Source organism: Motacilla alba, chromosome 15 (assembly GCF_015832195.1).
Source record: "Motacilla alba alba isolate MOTALB_02 chromosome 15, Motacilla_alba_V1.0_pri, whole genome shotgun sequence".
NCBI lineage: Eukaryota > Metazoa > Chordata > Aves > Passeriformes > Motacillidae > Motacilla > Motacilla alba.
This window is the reverse complement of record NC_052030.1, coordinates 4238306-4261032: the sequence shown is the minus strand read 5'-3', so window position 1 is coordinate 4261032 and position 22727 is coordinate 4238306. Positions and strand designations below refer to the sequence as shown.

The window sequence follows — 22727 nt, the reverse complement described above, 5'->3', positions numbered from 1 at the left end:
GGCTTTCCTTAAAGGTGTAGGAAGATATGGAGGCCTGGGAATTAGAGGGCTTTTGTGGTGAATCTCTCTCTTGGATGAGCAGACACCACACCTGCCTTTATCCCTCATTTGGATACAACTCCACAAACCTCTGGCCCTTCTTTGTTCCTCCAGAGAGGTGTCCTGGGAAGGCAGAGGCTCACATAGAGGAGCTGCACCCCAAAAATAGCTCCTGCTTTCTGTGAAAGCCAGCCTGCTTCTCCTCATTTCATACTTGTCACCTAATTGAAATATATTTTTTCCCTACCTATCTCTTCATTTGGAATAGCAGCAGTGGCACATTTCTTCCTCTCCCTGGAAGATTTCCAGCAGTGTGGATGTATGGGGATGGCATTTCTCCCCTTCATCCCTTTGTCTTTTAAATCATCAGCGCTTTCTTTTTTTTTTTTTTTCCCTGAAAAAGTCTCAATTCCTCCCAGAGCAATGAACAGCTAGTTTTGTCTTTTAGCTCGTTTCCAAAGAAGTGACATCTCTGTGTTTGTCACCTGAAATGTGCAGCTTCCCTTCTGCATTCCCAGCTCCTGGAGCCCAGCTGGGAGACAGGGAGCAGAGATCCCAGGCCATGCTGGAACTTTCCTTCATCATGGGTGCAAACCAGCTCATTTTGGGGATGTGTTTGGCCAGGAACGGCCAATGTCACCAGGCTGGTGCCAGATGTGTCTCACCCAGCAGGTTTCCTGCACATGACACAACTTGATGGCAGCCTCCATGACCTTTCCCAGGGCTGCCAGCAAAACTAGAGGATGGCAATCCCATGAGGAAGAGGAGGAGGTGGGGGCAGAGAAGTGGCTCAGAGGAGCAGAGCCCACCAAGTGCCATTGTCATCATGGTCTGCCCTCCTCCATGACCTGTGGAGCACAGATGGGCTGTGTGCTGTCACCCAACGCTCCTCTTCCTTGTGCTGTGGGAAGGAGGAATCCAAAAATAGGAACTAACAAAGGAAATGCAGTGTTTAGAGCCGTGGGTTGTGTGCCAGGCTGTGGAAAAGGCTCCTGGTGCCAACGTCAACAGCCCTCACAACTCCCTCCCACCACCTCCCCCCCCTGTGTTTGTTTAAGCCAACACATTGCTCTGCTAATTGGGAGATAGGCCTTGAAAACACAGCAGCAGCAAATAAAGACAGCTGGAGCCTGCAGCTCTTCCAGGAGGAATGTGTCCCTGGAAAAGGGGGCACTCTGCCCTGCCAGGATCACCCTGGGGGTACCGGGATAGTGGGAATTTCACCGATGCCATGGTGGAGCTGGTGCTCCTTTGTGGTCTTCAGGGCAGCCAGGACAAGGGTGAGAGACGCAGAAATCTTGACTCCGTGTTTCAGAAGGCTGGTTTATTATATCATGATATATATTATATTAAAAAACTACACTAAAACTATACTAAAAGAACAGAGAGAAAGATGCATCAGAAGGCGAGACAGGAATAGAAAGGAATGAATAACAAAGGCTTGTGACTCCCAGAGAGTCTGACCCAGCTGCCTCCTTGATTGGTTATTAAGCAGAAACATTCAACATGGACCAATCAAGGAAGCACCTGTTGCATTCCACACTAGCAGATAAGAATTGTTTACATCTTGAAGCTGTGGCCCCTCAGCTTCTCAGGAGAAGAAAATCCTGACAAAAGGATTTTCATGAAATATCATGGCTACACTCCTTATCACTGTTTTATAGCCCATGAGGGTTATATGAGTGAAAGGAAAGATAGGAAAGCTCAGGTTACTGGGTGCTGGTTACTGAAAATGGGGTTTTTTTAACGGGTTTCATAACCCAGCAGCTTAAGGAGGGTCCTAAAGAGCAGCTGTGGGCAGCAAAGCAGGACAAGCCCCTTTGCCCAGAGATGTGGCATTTGGGGACAGCTGCAGTGGTTCAAAGCTGCTTTTAGCAGGTGGCTCAGAGGAGAGAGATGGGGTTCTACAGGACTGCTTGGGAGCTGGTTTGGGGCTTCCAGATGGGAGCACAGGGTCCTGCTGGACAGGAGGATGTGTCTCTGATCCTACAGTTGCCATTTTTCTTCCAGGGACAGAGTTGGCAGAGCTCAAAGCCTGAGCTAATCCCAGCCTCAGCTGGGGTTTTTGAAAAAGCATTTGGGGCGTTTTTCTCCGTCTGTGCCCAGCCTTTACTGTGGAGCACTTTGTGGGCCCCTGAGGATAAAAATATTTGGCCAGTGTGTTTGTGTATTTGCATTGTGGGCCCAAGCCTGCTCAGTCCTGAATTTCCTTGAAATTCTGTGGGAAATAAAAACAAAATCAAACTTCCCTGGACTGAGTCAGTGTTTTCTGGGTGTCTCTGCTGGTTGGCTATGTACAGAGAAAGCCATCTGAGCTCTGGGCTGGCTGGCACGTTTGTATTCAACATCAGCAAGAGATTCCAGCTGTATGGTGTTACCAAATGGGATTTAACACCAGGAAACCTCTGGATTTCTGCATTAGAGCAAACCACCACAGGCAGAAAGAGCAGAGGACTTCTGTGCTGGCTTCTGCTCTGCCACATTTGCTGCCACCGTGGCGAAGTCACCAAATGGTCGGCAGGAGAAAGGCAGTTTTCCATCTTGCTTCCAGAGCAGAGAGGAACTTCTCTCTCACAGCTGAGCTGTGCTTTCCTGTGTTCCAGCAGAGAGCAGGGTGCTAGGGAGTCACAGGGTCCCACCCAGTGCTGACCCAGAGCTGCAGAGGCTGCAGCATTCCCACCCTGTGCTGGGTTCCAGCCTGCCCCCCACGAGCAGCAGCCAGCAGCAGTGGTGATGGGAATGTGCTTTGCTGCAAGTGAGAGAAGATAAATGACTGAGTACAGAGCCTCTGATGGAGATGGATCCTGCCCCATCAGAGCAAAGCACTCCCAGTACCATGTTCTCTAGTGGCCTTTCTGCTCTAGGGCAGAGGAAGCGACATTTTTGCCTTCCTTCCCGTGAGCCCGTTCTTATTTTCTCCTTTAATTTCTTTTTTTTTTTCTTTGCATTCTGCAGAAAGCCTTCCAGGCCCTGTGCCACAGCACTCACCTGTACGGCCGCAGGCTAGTGCTGGAGTGGGCAGACACGGAAGAGACCCTGGAGGCCCTGCGCCGCAAAACCGCCCAGCACTTCCACGGTAACCCCTCCTGCTGCCCCTGCCCCTGCTCCAGGCCAGGCCTTTGTCTGACAGCTCTGCCTGTGAGCTGTTAACTCTGTGTGTGCCCCGGCAGCACGGTGCCACCTGCCAGCCACAGCGCCTTTCCTCTCTCCCCTGGCTGCTCCCGAGGCGGGGACAGGCTCTGTGTATGCCGCACATGGATTTAAAACTGTGTGCTGATGGGTTGGGATACAGAAGGGGCTGCTTGGCTCAGGCTGCTGGGAGTGACAGCTCCACAGATGACAGCACTGCAGGCTCCTATTGACAGCCATCGACAGGCACAAATGCATTGCTTGGCAAATATTTATGTAGCAAGGGCTCCCCTGGGCTGCAGGGCTAAGCTGGAGATCAATGCTCCTCCTCCTGCATCCCTTCCCTGCTTCTCCTCTCCATCACCACATGCCCGTGGCCTGGGGGTTTGGCAGCTGTGGGGCTGCACATCCCTGGTGAGGGAAGAGCAGCACATCTCGGTTATTCCATGATCCTGACTGATCCAGTGATCCCCATGTCCCTGAAATCGTGCAGGGCTGCTCATTCCAGGCTGGGGAAGCTGCAGTTTGGTGGTGGCAGGGCTGAGGGTGGATGTGCCCACCCAGAACCCAGCACTGGAGTGGGAACACGTCGTGCACGTGAGATGTTTCAAGCACCCAGTTTTATCTTTATCTTTCTCTCTTTTCACTCTGCTCAGTATAGGGGGAAATAAAGAGTCTTGGCTTTAGGATCCTTGCAGAGTCTCAGCAGATGTGGCTGTGAGCTCTGCCACATCCCCAAAGCTCTGCTTATTCCTGATTTTTGCCAGCCTTTGCTCCAGCCTCCTTGTCTGGGCTCTTCCTCACCGAGCTGGGGCCCTGGGGAGGGCAGCAGGAAGAGCATTTTCACATGCCAGCAGGAATGCAGCCCTGGAGCTGAAGTGGCTCTGGGCTCTCAGCTCAGAAACAGGAGCAAGGCTACCATTCCCCGTCTTTAGGGATGGGAAAGAGGATGGCAGCACAATCCCTGCTGTGCTCCAGCCTGTCTCAGGAACATCAGTGACTCCAGGCCTGGCCAAACTGCCAGTGGCTAATGCTGTGGCAGAGCGGGGTGTGCCAGGAGGGGATCTGTGCCAGGAAAGCCAGGCTGGGGCACACCCGTGGGCACCAGGGTCTGGCTGATGCCTGGGACCAGGTCTCGGCCTCTCTGTGCCACACTGGAGGGTCACAGGTGGGATTTTATTCCCTTGGGAAGTGCCTGCCCCTGATTTCAAGGCACTGTGGGGTGCCCAGTGGCTCTGAGGTGAGGAGGGAGCTGCACCCTGTCCCTTTTGTGGGTGTGCAGAGGGTGATAGTGATAAAGAGGGGAAAAAGGCTGGCACCACTGTGCCTGCAGCCCCCTGGAAGGGGATGCTCCTTCAGCTTTCCTCCCTGGCATGGCTAGAGGCTGCTTTTCCCACATGGAGCAGGGATGGAGAGGATGCAGAGCGCACACAGCACCCAACAGCCAGGCTGACACCATGCATCTCTTTTCACTGGTGGTACAGCCCAGAAACCAGGATTTTTCCTACTGATCCCCATTTCCCCAAGTCTCCTCCTCTCCCTCAGGGCACAGGAGCTGCTTAGACATCCCTGTGCTGTTCATCAATGTCCCATGAGTTGTCCTCTGCCAGCACAGTGTGGGTGAACTGTGAGGGTCTTCCCACAGCTGCAGTGGCCAGGTCCCCATCCCGAGCTGGGAATGGGAAAGAAAAGATCCTTTCAGCTCTTCAAGCCTCAGGAAACAATCAGGACTGAGGTCTGTGATGTCCCCAGCTCTAATGTCAGCCTCATCATCTTTGTCTTAGTATTTCAAGGTCCTGACCTGGGCTGTGACAGACGTGTCCTACCACTCTGCTCTCTGCTACAATTACACACCTTATTTCTAGAGACCATTTAGAGAGATTGGGCTTCCAGTTCCAGGTCTCTGCTGTTATTTGTGAAGGAGAGGTCTGGTCTGCCAGATCTTTTCTCCATGCAGGCATTTGTCATGGCAATCAAGCCACTTCTGAGCCAACTTTTCAATAGGTCTGATAGATGCAATAAAATGGAATAGGCTTCCTTCCCATTTTGTGTACTTTTCAGATCATTCTTTATGGCTTGTTCTGAGGCTTTGTAATGTTCCAGGAGAAAGCGAGGAGCCCAGGAGTGGTCACTGGCTGCCTCGGGTGGTTTCAGTAGTTCTGCCAGGAGTGAAGCCACAGCCAAGCCCTGAGGTCTGGCACCTCAGCCCTGCCCTCCATCCTGGCTCCCAGCACAGTCTGGGAGGGGTTTAAGGCTTTTTGCTCATTTCTGAGAGTATCTGCTCTTCATCCTGGGGCAGGAGGCTCTTACATTAGAGAGGAAAAAAAAAAAAAGACACTCTGAGTTTTGTTTGAACTCACTTTTAATTTGGGAGACCTGCTGCTGCAAGGTGGCTGGAGGGCCTGAGGGCCTGGCCAGGGACAGGCTGTATGGATAAAATGAGTGACCCTTAACGTGGGAAGGAGCAGCCAGGGACAGCTTGGCCAACAGTTGTCTCTGTAACCTCTAGTGCAGCCCACAACCTGGAGCAGGGCTGTGACAAATGCCACAGCAGAGCAGGGACAGGTGACAAACGCTGCCAGCAGCAGCATCTCGGCCTGGCTGGGACAGGGGGGTCCTCCCTTTGGAAAACAAGGATCACTGATGCTTTGGAAACCAGCAGGGTGGCTGTCCTGGCTCTGGGACCAAGAGATCCCACGGCCCAGCAGCTGAATTTGCCAGCCCTGGGGCAAGGGGCAGCCGTGGATGCGTGCCCTGTGCGGGGGGAACGCTCCAGACTCGCCCCTGCATCCCAAATGGCAGAGCCACTGCTTCCAAAGGGCTGGCAACAGCTCCAAGCCTCTTTCCTCCTCTAGCTCCAGCCTGGGGGGAGCTTGGCGAGCACTGCCCATCCCCTGGGCATGCTCTGCTCTCTCCCGGGAGCCCGGGAGCCGTGCAGGGAAGGCTCTGGCTCCCAATCCCACTAAATGACAACTCCTCGTGCTCCTCAGCCCGCGCCGCCGCTCTCCTGCCAGGCCTAACGTGGGCAGCCAGCTGTGCCGGGCCGCTTTCCTGCTCCTTCCCATCGATCAGAGAATTAAATTGACAGATGGGGAATTTTGCCACGCCAGGAGGAAGCAATGACCTGTGGGGGGGTTGCGGTGGGGAGGGTGGATGAGGGAGGTGTGTGAGGAGGGGGTTCAGCTGGGAGGGCTGTGGGTGGCTGTAAAACAGCCGAGCCCTGCTGCGGCTCGTCCCTGGTTATTTACAGCTGTGGCTGGAAGCACGGGGTTGCCAGGGAAGGCATGGTCCTGATCCTGCCGGCGGGGTGGGAAAGTCTTCCTGCCTCCATCCCCTTTGCCAGATCGCTCCTCCTTTGGCCACGGACCCCCGGGTTTCCTTTTCCCTCACCTCCCAACCACTGGGCTCCCTTTTTTCTCCTTTGTCCTTTCCTATTTTTTTTTTAATTTTTTTTTTTTTTTTGAGAGAGAGAGCATCTGTAACTAATGCAAACACATGCCAGAGCCGGAGAGTAAAACCCTGCAGGATTAGCGTGGCATCCACAACCCTGCCACGTTCTAATCCCGTGGTAATCCCCCTCCCGGCCCACCCCCACCGGCTTTGCCCATTGTTTAAAGGAAGCAAATGGGATCGTTAGCGGGCAAACCTTAACCAGCTTGGAGCAGCAGAACGGAAGGAAGTCGAACCAATTCGCTTCCCCACCCTCCTGAGTTTTTATTTTCCCCTTGTTAGACAAGAGGGGGATGCTGCTGGTGCTCCCCGTGGCCGAGCTGGTGAATCTGGGGGATACAGTGGGGGGATTTCTCTGCCAGAGCCTTGCCCGTGCCATGGCTGGTGCTGCTCTGCTGAGGGATGTTCCCTGTGCACCCAGTATCCCATATCCAGCTTTTCCTCTGCTGTGCAGCCTCAGCATTGTGGGATCTCCATGAGGCTCTGGTTGGGAAGGGGTGGCAGGTACAGGACACACTCCTACAGTGGATTTGGGAGATGAGACCACGTTTGATGCCATTCCAAAGCAGGAGAACTGGGAGCAGAGTAGAGAGGGAGAACTGCTGAGCTGGCACCTTCCTCCAGGGTGGGTTATCCCTGGTGCCTTTGGGTGATTGAACTGGGAAGAGCTGCTGGAGGGTCTTGGGGTGGTACCTTGTGGCCCCCATGGCTCCCCTGAGCTCGGTGGGGTGGGTGCTGGAAGGGCAGTGGGATCCATCGGCACCCTCGTCCTCCTCCTGTCCCCACAGCCCCCAGGGAGAAGGGAGGCAGGTTCTGACTCTCTGTCAAGGAATTAATTGAAAAATAAAATCATTAGATGGGAACTCCAGAAATGCAAAATTGTTGGGAGTTGGGGGGAGGCGGGGGGGGGGGGGGGAATGTGAGCTTTTGTCAGGTTAATTTCTTCTGTATTGATGTTTTGTGACATTTACTTGTTGTTTATCTCCCGCAGCAGCTGTAATACTAAAAGAAAATGCACAGCTTGTTCCATTTATTTATTTTACACCTTTTCTTTAGTCCTATGGTATGTTTGTTTGTTTGAGAAACCCAGCGAGGCTTTTGATGTCTGAAAGCAGGATTTAAACAGCTGTTCTCCATGTGCTGCAAGCGAGCTGGGGAGCCAGGGGTAAAGAGGGGGCTGTGCCACAGCTCCTGCCGGGAGGGCAGCGCCTGCCCAGCATAAAGGAGGATGTCAGCCTCAGATCAGGCACCAAATGGCTTTGTCACCTCAGAGACGGGCTTGGGACGTTCCCTCGGGTGCTGGCAGCCCTCCAGGGTTCCCCCCTGTGCTGCACGCATTGGGAGGGATGTGTGCAGTGCCAGGGCAGCGCTGTGGGGCAGGAGGGGCAGAGCAGGGACATGGTCCCACCCAGCTGAGGGATGTGCACTGGGCTGCTGGCATGGGGTGGTCTCAGCCATGGTGTTGGGGGGGCTGTGTCCTGCCAAGAGCCCTGCTGGGCTCCTGCTGAGGCTTGCAGCCACTTTTCCACAGGGAGGTTGTGAATTCCACAGTGATTTGGGGTCTGCAGGAAGGGTTGGCATCACCATCACCTGTTTGAGTGCTGTTTGCTCCCAGCCTGTGAACTAAAGCATGGGTGGGAGGTATTGGAATCCCAGCTCCTTCCAGGACCTGCCTGGGGAGGAGAAGTAGATGATATTGATGACCTTCACCTGGAAGGGTATCCTGCTCCCTCCAGCCCCCTCAGCCCCTCCCAAGGCGGGTCCAGGTTGTAATTTTTGCTGTTCTTTTCCCCCCTTTGCTCCCATCCCGGCCTGGACAGACTCCCCGAAGAAGAAAAAACGATCGGAGCTTTTGAATGAAATCATGGAGCACCTGGAAGAGGAGGACAATAACAAGGATGAGGACATCTAACAGCTGCCTGGGGTCTGGTGAGGTGGGTACTGGGGCAGGGTGGGCACAGCTGGCCCTAAAAGTCACAGTGTCCTGGCTTGCTGTGGGGTTGGTAGCACCAGGGGCAGGAGAAGGTGGAATTCCAAAGGCTCAGCAACCTCCAGGCAGAAATCCCACCCTTTGCCTCTCCCCTCTGTGACCCCACAGGCTCCTGGCTGTGGTCCCAGGGGTTACAGCCCAGCTTTGGCTCTGTTTGAGCCCAGTGTTGAAGTGAGTGTGTGCCCTGGGTGTGTTCTGTGTGCTCCCCTGGCTGTTGGCATCCCCCCAGGGGAAGGCAGCAGGATTTCTGCTGCAGCAGGAATCGCTGTCACGGTGTGAATTGTCCCTCCCTGTGGCTGGGGGAGAGCAGATGGGCTGCCAAAAAAATCAAAATCCCTGTTTGGACACCAACCTGCAGCAGCCACCATGTCACAGATAGTTTGGCAAAGGCCTTTTCCCTGCCGACACCAAAATCTCCACAACTTCTCTCCCTCCAAAAGTGCCACACCCCGAGTGAGTCCTGGCTGCCATCACTCCTCCTTGGTGTGTCTTGGGGCAGCATCTCGAGGCTGGAAAATATGGGATGGCAGGATGGAACCTGGATGAAATGGCCCCCTGAGGTCAAACCCTGCAGTCCCGTCAGCCCCTCTGATCCTTTCCAGACCCCTGAGCTCACCTCGTGTGGGCTCAGGAGAGGTGAGATGGTCTCGTGGTGTCCTTTGTGTGTGTGTGCAGCCACAGTGGAAACCCTGAGTATCTGATGGGAGCCTGTTCACAGCCTCTGAGCTGGGTTAAACCAGCATTGCCTGCTCCATGCAGGGCCACTGCAGGAGTGCCAGGGCTTTGGAGTGCCATCTGCCCGGCTCTGATGTGGGCTGCCCCCAGGTGTGTGTGCTGTGCCCATCTGGGCAGCAGGCAGCCCGAGGGCCAGGGCACACAGCGCTGCTCAGAGCCCAGCCCTGTGCTTACAGACATGTCCTGTCCCAGCTTTTCTGCAGAATTCCCACAAACAGAGCTCAGCACTGAGGCGCAGTCCCAGGGACCAGAGCTGTGACATTCCTTGCTGGTCCCCTCAACTGCTGCAGCTCCAGACCCTGCTGCTGCCACTGAGAGGCTTCCCAAACCCAATAGCAGCCACTCCTGGCAGTGCTGGCTCAGGGGACAGACCAGAATTCAGGAATAGCCCTTAGGGATGTCTCAGGGCTGTGGTGTGAAACCCTCATCCTGTACAGCAGGTGGGGAAACTAAGGCACAGGTGTGGAAGCAGTGCTGTCAGAGGGGGTGGCAGTGTCACCTGAAGTGGTGACAAGCTTGGTTCCCCTTTTATTGCTTGGCATTGATGAGTGGCATTCCTGTCCCTGTTCCCCACTGCCGTCACCACCTGCCCCAGCACCGGCACAGCTCTGCACCAGGGGGCCACTGCAGGGAAACCTCAGCCTTAGCTAAGTTAGATTTCAGTTCAGGAGGGATGTTGGACCATCCTGGCTGGGCAGGACCGGCCCAAGTCCAACACAGAGGACGGAGAAGCTGGACAGGCTCCCCTCCAGGCACATGCATCACCCAGCACGTGATTTCAGCAAAGCTCTGCAGCATTGCAGGTTGGGCTTGGATTTTCCTGTGGGGTTTTTTTCTTGTTTTTTTTTTTTTCTTTTTTTTCCCTCCTCTTTCCCTTCATTGTCTTTTGTGACAGGGCAGGTTTCTTGCTGAGTGTCTCTGAGGTCTGCAGCAGCGACGAAAAGGATTAGCACAAGCAGAGCATGTAGGCTTTAGAGAACAGAGCAGAGTTTGGTTTCAACATCTAATTCAATTTGTTCTGCCGAGATTGAAATATGAAATGGTTGCCAGTCAAACGTTCAAAGGGGGAGGAGGGAGGAAAGAAGAGAGGGAGCCTTCTCAAATTTAAATTTTAATGAAAATTAATTTAACCCTTTGATATGTTTTAAAACATGTTATTTCCCAGGCAGAGAACAGGCTGGAAAACATTCATGAGGGGTTTTTCTTTTTTCCCTGTACCTTCAAACATAATGAAGATTTTCTTTTTCCCTTAATGATACTTATCTTGTGGAGCTGTTTGACATTGGTTAATTTTTCAGGCAATTTGGTATCAAGGAAATCTGTTTGATGTGAGCGGGGGGGGGCTGTGTATATGTACACAGATATATATGTGCCTGGACATTAATTATGGAAGTGCTGATCACAGCTCTGGAGAACAGCCGGAGTTAATTCCTGCTCCACTTCTTTGTTGCATACTGAGAATCCCACACATTGCACCCCTAAAATTACTGCAGGAATTTTCTAAAAATGAGCCTACACCTGAATTAAAATGATCATTAAGTAGGTCTGCAGAAATTCAGCATTCCCCACTGGCTGTTTTCTTTTTTCCCCCTGATCTGAAGCAATCCTAATGATAAAATAATGCAAACTCTGTTACCTGTCCATGGAGCTAAAGCAGGGAACAGCCTCCCCCTGGTCCTTAACCTCAGCAGTGCTGCTGCAATGCTCCTGTTTGCTCTGGGAGGGGGAACAGTTTCTGTTCCACTCTTCAGGAAGGTTTTGTCTGTACCAAAAGATTGCACACTGATGGTTGTAACTGGGCTGGGATGAGCTGTAGCCCTGTCCCTCTCGTTCTGCTGGCTCAGGGTCGGTGTCACCATGTGTGCCTGTCACCCCTCAGCTGCCCTGTGCTCCCTGGGCAGAGCTGGGCACAGGGAGGGTGTGATGCTCCTCTGGGTGGCCTTTTTGAGTGTGAGTGCTGTAGCCAGGCTGTGCTGGTGGCAGAGGAGATGAGCAGCTCCAAGCCAGAGTCATCCATCAGGCCTGGCTGTGCGGATGAGAGCTGGGGTACAGCCACCCCAGATGGGCTCTCTGGGCTGTGCTCAGCCTCTGCTCTCCCCTCAGAGAGCTCACACGAGTGCTTTACACTCAGTTCTGGCTGCTGGGATACAGTCCAGGGTCCCCGGGGGGTTGAAGCCCACTGCCTTGGCCAGTGGGTGTGTGTCAGGTTGTGACAGCTTCATCCAGGGTGAGACCCTGGCGGGCTGGACAGCAGCAGGAGCTGTGGTGGCTGCAGCTGCTCCCAGGCACGCTGCAGATCCCCCTCCCCAGGGCCAGCTCTGCAATTGGATTAGGATATTATTCAAATGCAGCTTTTTTTACTGAATGAGAGGGTTAAGGGGTTTTAATGTAGAAGCAGCTCTCCCTCATTGCTGCCTGTTGCCAGAGGCCTGTGTGAGCTTTCATCTCCTTACGGGGACAGCCAGCAAAGCAAGGCAAGGTACGGAGGATCCCCAGGGAGCCTCGGTCTGCTGGGCACTGCCAGCCCCTCTGCTGTGCCACAGTGCCCTGGGAGTGCCCAAAGTGACCCGTTCCCTTTGGAAAACTCCTGACCACCATCTGTGTTTTCCTCTCTGTGCCACAGGAGAGCTGGCAGGGACAGGCAGGTAGCATCTGTGAGTTCTTGGTGGTTTCTTTTCATCACCGCTGCACTGCTCCTACAGTAATTCAGGAATTCCAGCTCTTCCCATCCCTTCAGGCCCATCTTCCCTGCTCGTCCTCCCAGGTGTCTCCCATGGAATGAGGCCTGGGAAGCACTTAAAGGCCAAGCAGGCACAGTAAATGCCATTCACTCACCCTCTGCAGGGCTGCAGGAAGATGCTGCATCCCCCGTGTCCTGCCTGCTGCTTTCCAGCCCAGCTGCTGACTCCTGGAGCTCTGGAATCTCCAGAGGGAGGTTCAGGTTGGACTTCAGGAAGAATTTGCAAATGCAGATTGAGAGAGTTGACTTGGATGCTGGTTGGGAGCTTTGGGGAGCTTCTCCTTAATCCCAGAATCCCAGGAGAAGCTGAGTTGGAAGGGACCAATATTCCAGCACGTCTGGACTTTACCCTGGGTCACAGCACCACCAGTGTTTGGCACCACATTCCAGCTTCCACGACCACATTCCAGCATCCACCAGCACCTTCCTCAGCAGGAAATACAGCAGGAGGAGGAGGAGGAGGAGGAGGCAGGCTGCAGCTTCCCTGACTGAGGCACTCTGCCTCCTGTTTTCCCTAAATATATGCATTGGAGAGGAAGAGAAACCGCATGGCTTGAAAGCCCAGCCTTGACCAGCCATGAATAATAATCAGGCTCAGTAATTCACAGTAAATAGGGATCCAAACTGGCTAATCAGGGAGGCTCTCACCCCAAACTGGAGCTGGGAAGGGAGGCAGAGCAGAGCTGGGGCTGTGCAGGGTGTCACCTGGATCGGTGAGAAACAGGAAGCGATGGCAGCACAGGAGCAGGGAGGTGGGCAGGACCCTGGAGTCCCCTGGAGCTGCAGGAGCACAGTCCCCGCGTTCCACAGGCCATCATTAGTACCACGTCCTTAGGTTTGTCTCTGTTCCAGCCCCAGGACCACGGTGGGCTGCTGGGGATGAGTGTGGACCAGGGGGTACAGAGCCAGTGTCACCATGTGACCTCATCCCCAACTCAGGGTACAGCAAAGCTCCTGGGACAGAGGGGGAGGGCAGGAAGCGTTGTGGTGTGTGTCAGGAGAGGTGATCTGGGGGGAAAAAGGTTTTCCTAAGTGTTCCCTCAACTAAAATGTGGCGTTTTCTGGATCATTTTCTCCTGCAAGAGTGAGTGGGGCAGTAGTAGGAGCTGTGTTCAGCTGCAGTGAGGTGGGGCTGGGGGTCTTCATCTGCCAGGAACAGGCTCTGACAGGCAGGAAGCATTCCAAGGACACCCCCTGTGAGCTGGGAATGGCTCCCAAGTGCCCAGCACTGGACAGAGCAGTGACAGGCAGAGTCCTTTTCTGCTGCTTCCCAACAAATACCCTTCCAGCAGCATCTGAAGGCACTGTTAGGTCAAGTGAAGATAAAACCATGGAAAAACCCTTCAGCCCAGCCCCCCTGCAGACCTCAGCCCATGATTTGGGCTATTAAATATATGGAGTAGGAGCTGGGAGTGCAGCTGATGAGGAGCTGGAGGAAGGCTGCCCTGCAAGATGTTTTGCAGCTGCTGAATGACTTTGGAAATTGAGGAGGAGCCTCCAGCCACGTTCCCAGTCCCCTCAGCTCCTCTGTCTGGGACAGCACAGTGGCTGAGAGCATCACACTGCTGCTTGCCTGCTTTTCCAGCTCCCCCAGTGCTGCTGGCCTGCAGCAAGAATGGCTCTGCATTCACCTAAACCACAGCAGCTCTGTGCAGAGGTGATTTCCCTCCTGCCCTTTCCCTCCCTTTCCCATCTCTCCCCTCCCCGCACCAGTAAATGAAGAACACTCCCCAAATCCAGCACAATGGGAGGGATGGAGCCAACAAACCTCTTTTAGCTCCCTTTCCTCTGGGATGTGGCTCCTTCCAGCAGAAGGGAGTTTGGGGTGTGCAGTGCTCCTCCCTGGGCTGTGATGGGTGCTGTTTGATGCCTCAGAGCTGATGGCCAGGACCTCCCCATCCCTCCTTACAGCTTCAGTCATCCCTCACAGCCCAGAACTGGAGGTGGCGTTTAGCAGGGCTAACAAGGACAGCTTTGTAAGTCACGACAGATGGAGAGTAAAGCAGGCTCCTGCCTCTTCCACATGTGGTGACCCCAAATCTTTTTGGAAGTAAGAGTAGCACCTGTTGGCAGCCATCCCCCTGGTGCTGGTGGGGCTGAGAAACCCACGGCTTTTCTACTCCATCAGCTTAGAAACCAGACCACAAAAGGCAAAAATCCCTCCAGGAGAGATCTGGGGCTAGGCAGCCACCCCTCAGAGCCATCCTCTGCCCCCAGAACCTGGCAGCAAAGCCCAGGCTTAACCTCAGCCCCAGCAAGGCTGAGCCCACACTGGAGCTTCACACCTGGCTGGGACAGGGATCTCCCCTGGTGTTTTGGGCAAAGCATTAATTTTTGCATTTTGTGGTTTGTTTTTAAGCTGATGATGTAGAAAACTTTCCTATTTCTTTTCTCCCCCAGGCTCTGGGTGGGTGTTGTGGGGTGAGCTGCTGCCATGGGCTCAGCCTGAGATGGGCTCTTCAGCCCAGGGCTGGGAGTGTCCTGTGGATCTGAATGAGCCTGGGTGTTCCAGCAGAGCCAGCACAGGCAGACAGCCCAGGGGGTGCTGTGGTGTCCCCAGAGTCTCTGTGGCACCCAGTGGGGAGGCAGGAACAAGGAAGGAGATGCTTTAATTTCATTTTCAGCCCAACTCAGCGCAGTGTGTCAGCTCCAGGAAGCAGCAGGGTGGACTATCCCAGGAGCATTTCCAACCACGTGGTAGAAGAACTGGTGCAGAGCTGCAGAGGCATCAGCCCGGGGGGGCACAGCCCGTTCTGCCCCCCAGCAAGATAAAACAGGACGGGCACATCACCCCAGGCAGCTGCAGAGCAGAGCAGCAGCTCTCCCTGCTGAAAAGCAAAACCTGGGAAGTTTCTTCTGTTAATTTAAAAAATAAGAAGCCAAATCAGCCCCGTGTGTTTTCGAGCAGGGGTCTCAGGCCTGGGTGGCAGCAGGAGGGGGCCTCAGCAGGCAGGAGCCCTGGCCTTCGTTAGGATTCAGCCGTTGGAGCTCTCCTTTCCCTCTGATGCCTGAGTGTGATTGACACTTACAAATTACCCAGCCAAAAGTGTCGAGTCTTTGACCCCTGAGTAACATCTTTGGCAAGCCTGAGATTTGCCAGCATTTTGTCATCTAATTACTACAAATCCCTTGAAAATTCACTGGCTGGTGAATTTTTAATGCGGGACAATTTCAATGTGATGCATGGCCCAGATGGGCAGCGCGGGCTCCTTCCCTCCCCCCGCCCCTTCCCTGCCACCCATCTCCTGCTTCCCTCCTTCCTTCGCTCCCCTTCTCCCCCATCCCGTTCCTTATCTCCCTCCTGCCTCTGTGCATCCCCATCTGTGGAAGTGCCCCGGGATTTCAGCCCCTCCTGGGCTCTCCAGCCCAGCTCGGTGTGCTCCCTGTCCCCTTGCTGTCCTGCTGAGGGAGCTGCTCCATGGAATGGATTTTTTTTCCCCACCTTCTCAGGTCTCAGGCTGATGGACGGAGCAGGAGAAGCCTCCACGAGGAGCCCACTTGTTGCCAGTAGAGTCCACTCATCCTGTGAACCCAAGGGCTGATTTATGCCGTGTGTCCAGGTCCTGGAATTCCCAACCTTTGAAGCAGACTTGAATTTCGGAGAGGAAGGAAAGCCCTTGTTTGCTGGCAGCTCCTGAGCATCGCTTCGTATGTCCAGGCAGGGAGTGATTCCCTTCATCTCAGCCCAGCCTGAGGGAAGAGGAGCCTGGAGCAATGAACTTCCCTGCTGACCTGGGGACTCTGACAGAACCTGCTCTTAATATCTGAATTAAATAATTCCTGTACATTAAAAACCACATTCTGTACATTAAAAACCAAATTTTTAGTTTCCCATACTGCGCCACGTCTGAGTTTTGTTTGGCTTTGTTTCTTCTCCACAGCCAGGTAGTTTTTTGGGGCTGATAGGAGCAATAATTCCTGTACATTAAAAACCACATTCTGTATATTAAAAACTATATTTTTAGTTTCCCAAACCGAGCCACATCTGGGTTGTGGTTGGCTTTGTTTCTTCTCCCCAGTCAGGTAGTTTTTGGGGCTGATAGAGAGATAAGAGCATTTTTAGGGCCGATAGGGAGATAAGAGCAGTAATTCCTGTACATTAAAAACCATATTTTTAATTTCCCAAACTGAGCCACGTCTGAGTTTTGTTTGGCTTTGTTTCTTCTCCCCAGCCAGGTAGTTTTTGGGGCTGATAGGGAGATAAGAGCAGTTTAGGAGGGAGGCCTGGGCTTTGCTGTGCTGGGCTTTGTGCCTGTGTCATTTCTGTCCCTGCTCCCAGGCAGTCGCCTCCCGTCTCTCCCTTCCCAGCTTTCAAAGGAAAAGAGGCTTTGCTTTTCAACGAGGGTACTGCTTTACATATGTAGGCAGCTGATAAAGTATTTTCACTTCGCCCCTTTCCCCTCTGGGAATCGCTGTCTTATGGCAAAACTGTTTTGTCTGACAAGGGCTGCAACAGATTACACGTGTTGGCTGCAAACATGGGGCCTTTTTTTACCCCCTCCCCCCCCCTTTTTTTTTTCTTAAAAAAAAAAAAATCTCTATCTCTGCAGTGCCAGGAGGAGCTCTGCCTTTTGCCTCGAGCCCCCCTGAGCAGCCCGGTGTTGGGATCTGCTGGTGGCATCAGACCCCCCTAGGTGGTGCCTCTGGCCAGATTGGTTTTCTCACCGAGGTTAATTTGAGCCTGAATCCATGAAAATGTCACTGATTCCATCAGGGCTGAGCACATCAGATGGGCTGGCTCAGGGATTGGGGGGTGGGTATTTTAGGAGCCCTCGGCATCCAAAAATGCTGCAGCCACAGCATCCCTGGAGGTCAGGGGGACTCAGAGTAGTGCTGAGGGCCAGGCTCCCAGTGTCACATTGGGGACCACATTTCATCCTCTCAGCAGCTCAGGGACATTGAGCACACCCCTTCCCAACCAATGGGCCAAAGGGTTTCTCCCATCTCCAGCTGGGACAGGTCTATAATTTGCTTTTCAAGTCATCTGTTCAGGCATTGAAAACCTTAAAACCCTCAGGTGGCACGGGCAGGAGATGAGCAGAGCAGAGGAACCCCTGCTGAGAAACCCCCCGGCTCCATCTCCTGAGCTGCCCCCTCCAAAACCCATCCCTTGTCCTCCCGGCAGCACTGCACACAGAGGGAAGGGCTTGGAGAAGGTGGGATGAAGGGAACACCAGGCACTGCACACAGAGGGAAGGGCTTGGAGAAGGTGGGATGAAGGGAACACCAGGATCCAGGGATGGTTTGCTGCTCAGAAGCTGCACACCAGGGCTGAGACGTGCCCAGATTTCAGAGGGAGAAAAATAAGGACACTGCAGTGGCCTGGAATGGGCACCCAAACCTGGGGCTGCCAGAGGGGGGTTTGGAGGAGAGGAGCCCTGGGAGCTCATCACCAGCTCATCCAGGCTGTGCCTCGGCTGCTTTAAAGGGGAAACACAAAAACCCTAGCGATGGATTTGAAGGATTCAGACCTGGAGTCACCCCAGGGTGCCTGGAAGTATCCAGCAGTGCCAGCAGCTCTCCCTGTGCCACGACTGAGGGACACCTGCCTGCTCCCAGAGACCTCTGGGGACCCAGCACTGGGCAGAGTTAGGACACATTCCCCACGGGGAAGCCTGGAGCACTGGATCCACCCAGCCTGAGGGCATCCCACTGACATTTTTGTGGGACAAGCAGCCTCAGCAGCACAGTCTGGCTCTGGGCACCTCATGCTGGACATTTCCACACCCAAGGATACCCAGAAGTGATGTGAATCCTTACCTGTTCTTTTCCACATTTTCCCATTTTTTTCCCCCATTTTCACATCTTCACTCATGAAATCCCATGGAAGCAAGAGGTCTGGGCCCAGGGAACACTTTGCTTGCCCCGGGTTGTTTGTGGAGATAATTAACTGTGTGTTCTCAGCTGAAACCTGCCATGGCAGCCCGGGGCCTGTGCCATCCGTGGGGGATGGACTGGGACGACCACGGGTGGAAAACACAGGAGGAATCAGCTGCGAGCGAGCCTCCCTGGGCTGCCTTTTCTCTTGGTCTGTACCTGTCCCGCAGTCTGGGCCATTCGGTTCTGGGGACATCCTTTCACAGCTTCCCTGTGCCCCACAGGAGCCAGGGATGGGCACTGCATCCTCCCCTGCCCATGTGGGTGCAGCTCTGGTCCTTTTCCCATCTTTCCCCAAGGATTCCTGCCCCTCAGCCTCCCATGACTTCACCCCACTCCTGTTCTTGCAGAGCCAGGCCTGGTGCTGCTCCTGGGAGCACGGAGGGTCCATCAGCCCAGGGCCCTGCTGCTCAGGGGGTGACACTGCTGGCTGGGACAGGGCCCCCTGCACCCCAAAACCCCCCCAGGGTCTCCCCAAGGCTGGAGAGTTCCTGGCACTCCCTGAACCCCCTGCTCCCATCGTGCCTGGCTGAGGAAGAAGTAATTAGTGCCGCTTGCTCCAGCAGGCAGTGCCCAAATGTCAGGGACAGCAAAGTCATTAAGATTTGGTTTTACTCTGTATTTGCTCCCAGAGTCTGTGTGTGTCTGTGTGTGTCTGTGTGTCTGTGTGTCTGTGTGTCTGTGTGTAAATTCTGGGGGGTGAATTCAGCCCCAAAGCACCAGGAAAAGTCCCTTCTCCTGGCTGTGCTGCCCGTCTGCTGCCTGCCTCAGTTTCTCTTCCGTCACCTCTAGAAGGGACCCACCACATCCTCCATATGGGGACAGTCACAGGGTTATGTGATGGGGGGTCAATGCTGTGCTGGGGGGTGCAAGGGGCACCCCAGTATCCCTGGTTTCAGCAGCTGGGGTGGCCTGGAGTGGCTCAGCAGCCAAGGAAAACCTCCTCCTCCCACTGAGAGCTTAAAAGCAGATCAGCTGTCCTTGCTTGGCTGTCCATCCAAGTGCTCCCACACTCCCAGAACTGGGTGCCCGAGGCTGTGGGCAGGTTTTTGGGGCACAGGCAGCCACGGGGCCATGCTGCAGGACCATGCTGCAGCCTGCTTCCCATCCTTGCACCAAGCAGGAGAGGGAGAGAGCGGGAGAAAGCGGGAGGGAAAGGACGTGTCAAATCAATCATATTTAAACAAAAGCCTCTTTGGCCCAAGGGCCCTTTTAAAAGCTGCTTATTTAATTAAAAGTCCTATTTTCCATATTTATGGCCTTTATTCAGTTAAATATTAACCGCCTGGGCCAGGGCTGGTTTATTCTTTGGGAAGAGGCAGAGTTGGGAGGTTCATTAGGGGTTTATCAGGCAGATGGATGGATGGAGGGATGGACGGATGTGAGACAGCCCTTGTGGGCTCCTGATGGTGCCTAGGGACTGTGGGGATGACACCACCACTGCCCTGTCACCTTCCAGCAGGACACGGGGCTAACAACAGGGGAACTGGGGCTGTTGGGACGGTGTGGGAGACGAGCGGGGACAGCTCCTGCAGGAAACCACCTGAACCACACCACCAGGCACAGTTAATGCACCCAGCTCCCCTAAGCTGCGGCAGAATAATCATCAGAACACCTCAGTTTTTCCCGGGGGTCACTGGCTCCTGGCCAAACCCTTGCCAGGACTGTTTTCCCCAGGATTTTATCCCCAGCAGCATGTGAGAACCACGGCTGTGCCAGACCTGGCTCTGCGGGGTTTGGACATCTCAGGGCTGGGCACGACCTCGCTGAAGGTTCATCTGCGGTGTCACTGCTCCAGGCTGGCCTTTGGGACATGGGAACAAGGACCTCTGGGGGTGTCCTTGGAGTCATGGAGGGGGCCATAGCAGCTCAGCTGGCTGCAGGGAGCTGGTGGTGGCTCCAGAAAATGGGGGAATGAGGACAAGCTGGAATTTATATTTGGGTTTGCAGAGACCTTCAAGTCCCGGTGATTCCACCCCCCCTATGGGCAGGGACACCTTCCCCTAGAAGAGGGGAAGGGAACACCACAGAGCAGAGGAGCAGCTGTGCTCCAGAAGGCATCCCTGGGGTCAGTCCCTCTCCAGAAGGTGTCCATGGGATCCGTCCCTCACTGGCCTGGCCCCCATGCTCACCCTGCCGTGGGGCAGAGGGGAAGCCCTGCAGTGTCCCCTCAGGGCAGGATCCTGCAGGACACCCTGCTCTGGATGTGCTGGGACGTGCCCTGTGAAAGCTGCAGGAGAGTGGGGCTCATCCAGACAGACCAAAATCTCCCTCTGAGCTCTGTCCACCCTTCTCCCCTTAATTTTTTTTGGGAGCCCAGCAAGTAGCCCCGTGCAGCTCCTCTCCCTGTGCGGCAGGGAATGCGGGGGGGGGGGGTGAAAGCCAGCCCTCCTTTTCCCTCCCATCCTAAATAACGGGACACCGAGCTGGCAGCAGAGCTCCCCTGGGGGGACCCTGCCTGGGGAGGGCGGTGCTGGCAGGGCAGGGGATGAAACGGAGCCGGTGATTTCCTCCCGGGAGCGGGGCAGGGAGGAGAGTGAGGGCTGGCTGCTGGGGAGGGGGGGTGGTGGCAGGAGAGGGAGAGACACCGGGTTATCAGAGAAGTGTGAAGACAATAATGCAATCTGACATTTCTGAAATGAGACCCCCCGGTTGCCCTGGCAACGGCTCACGTGGGACCAGCTCCCGGGAGACGGCTCCGAGATGTGCTATAAATGATGTTTGATTAGAATTTAAATCATTTAGGCGGAGAGAAGATAGGCCTTTTGTCAGCGCGGGGACCCGCGGGGGTCACCCACCCGGCAGCTGCCGGCGCGGGGACCGGCCCAGGGGTCCCCCCGGGGATGGACCCTGCCCCTGCCGGGCCGCTGACCCCTCCGGCCGGGACAAGAGCGAGATCCTGGCCACGGCAAACACGGCACGGGAGAAGGACTGAGCCCTGAGTGCCTCTGAGCCCTGGGAACGGAGCTGGAGTCGGCACCTGGCAGGGTCACCCGAGCTTTGGTTCCTCCCCAGCTGGGGCAAAGCCACCAGAACTCCGCCATGGCTTCTGCCAGCTGAGAGCCTTGGCTTTTGCCGGGCTCTAATTGAGATAACGACACTTCAGAATTAATTCTGCCTCCCTGAAAGTTTCCTTCAGGTGCAGGAATGCAGCACGGTGTCACCTCCAAGGGGAGTGCCCTTCCCCAGGCTGCCTCGGGGGACGCGGCCAGCTTTCCCCAGCACCTCCAGAGCACGGCCTGGCAAATTCTCCAGCATCCAGAGCTGCTTGGGGGGCAGGAATTTTGCTGGACAACCATCCCCCGAGCATTCCTTGCTCTTCCCAGCTCCCTGGCTCACACAGTGAAGCCCTTTTTTGCTGCACAAAGCCTTCCTTGGGATGAAATTTATTCCCCTGGCTCCGGGGGCTTGCAGGACTTCACGCCTGGAGCAGCAGAGGCGGAGCGGGGTCGGCAGCCGTGGTTTGTGTTCCTGCCGTGGCTTTATGGGGTTTGTGTTCCTGCCGTGGCTTTATGGGGTTTGTGTTCCTGCCGTGGCTTTATGGGCTGAGGGCTCCAGGGAGCACCTGCAGGGCAGCCCCACCTCGGGGCGAGGGCTGTGCTTGGCTGCAGCACAGAGGGTTGAGGGCGCCCTGGTGATGAGGACAGCACCCCAGCCAGCCCAGGTGTCACTCAGTTCCGTGAGAAGACGACTTGAAAGCATCTGGACCTTCTTCTGAGGTCTCACAGGTGGTGGCACCATCAGAGCCAGGAGGCCACTCCGTTTTGGGAAGCTTTGAGAAGCTGTTTCTTTGCTTTAATATCAGCCAGCCTGGGGCTGAGCGAGGAGCAGAAGTGTCTGATTCCCCAGCTGGTGGGAGAACGGTGTTAGAAGCAAACTAGCAACAGGAAATTTATTTTTCTAGAAATTTTTTGAATGCCTTGCTCTTTAATGCCATGATTTAGATCCAATGAATCTTTAGAGCTTGCTTTTCAGCTGCCCAAAAATGCCATCTGATCATGAAATTAGAGCTAAACTAATAAGTCTCAACAAATATTAATCTAATGAATTTAGCTTCTTTCTGTTTGTGGACCTGCAAAGAGGGGAATTGCAATGTTCTCATATGTATTAATTATGTGAATGTATTCAGCAAACCTTTCCTGACTGTCTTGATCATGAATATTCTGAGTTTTGTTTCGTGGTTGTGCCCACCCTGTACATTCAACGGCAGGTTTGGGGGGAAAGTTCAACCAAGGGGAGCCTGGATCTTAAAATCCTTAAATGGTTTGTGTTGGGAGGGTCCTTGAAGCTCCTCCCATCCCAACCGCTGTGGTGGAAGGACACTTTCCCCCAGAGCAGGTTGCTCCAAGCCATCCAACCTGGCCTTGCCTTGCAAGCTGTGAGCTTTGCTGTAGCATTCTCCACTTTTGATGATCTTTGACTTCAAATGGACTCTCTGAGTGTCTGTGGGATGAACTGGGTGGGAGAAGCCTTGAGTGATGCAGGTTCTGGGTGTGTTTTGGGGTGAGGGATGCCCTGGGCTGGCCTTGGGGGCTGGGAAGAGGCTCCTGGACACCTCTGGGTGGTTTTGGTGGGAATCTCCATGACTATAAAATCACTGATGAACATCTGTGATACCTCCAGCCAGGGCTGGGGTGTTGCACTGGGATTTATTGACAGATGTTTTATTTGGAGTGATGGTGAGCTCTTCCTTCAGGGAGCAAGTTCCGCTCTCACCTGGGCAGGGCAGCGTTGGGGTTGCTCCCCAAACCACCCCAGCGAGCTCTG

At 54.5% G+C, this 22727-nt stretch overlaps 1 protein-coding gene across 1 annotated transcript in view; it reads left to right on the top strand.

Annotated features, from left to right (window-relative positions):
* The window catches only part of RBM19 (RNA binding motif protein 19), a 52958-nt gene extending 36870 nt beyond the window's left edge, over positions 1–16088 (top strand). The window contains exons 23-25 of the mRNA XM_038152633.1: positions 2995–3115; positions 8439–8552; positions 15534–16088. Coding sequence (XP_038008561.1) covers positions 2995–3115; positions 8439–8530 — 213 coding nt within the window. The 3' untranslated portion in view covers positions 8531–8552; positions 15534–16088. The remainder of the gene's footprint in view (positions 1–2994; positions 3116–8438; positions 8553–15533) is intronic.
* Positions 16089–22727: the final 6639 nt, after the last annotated feature.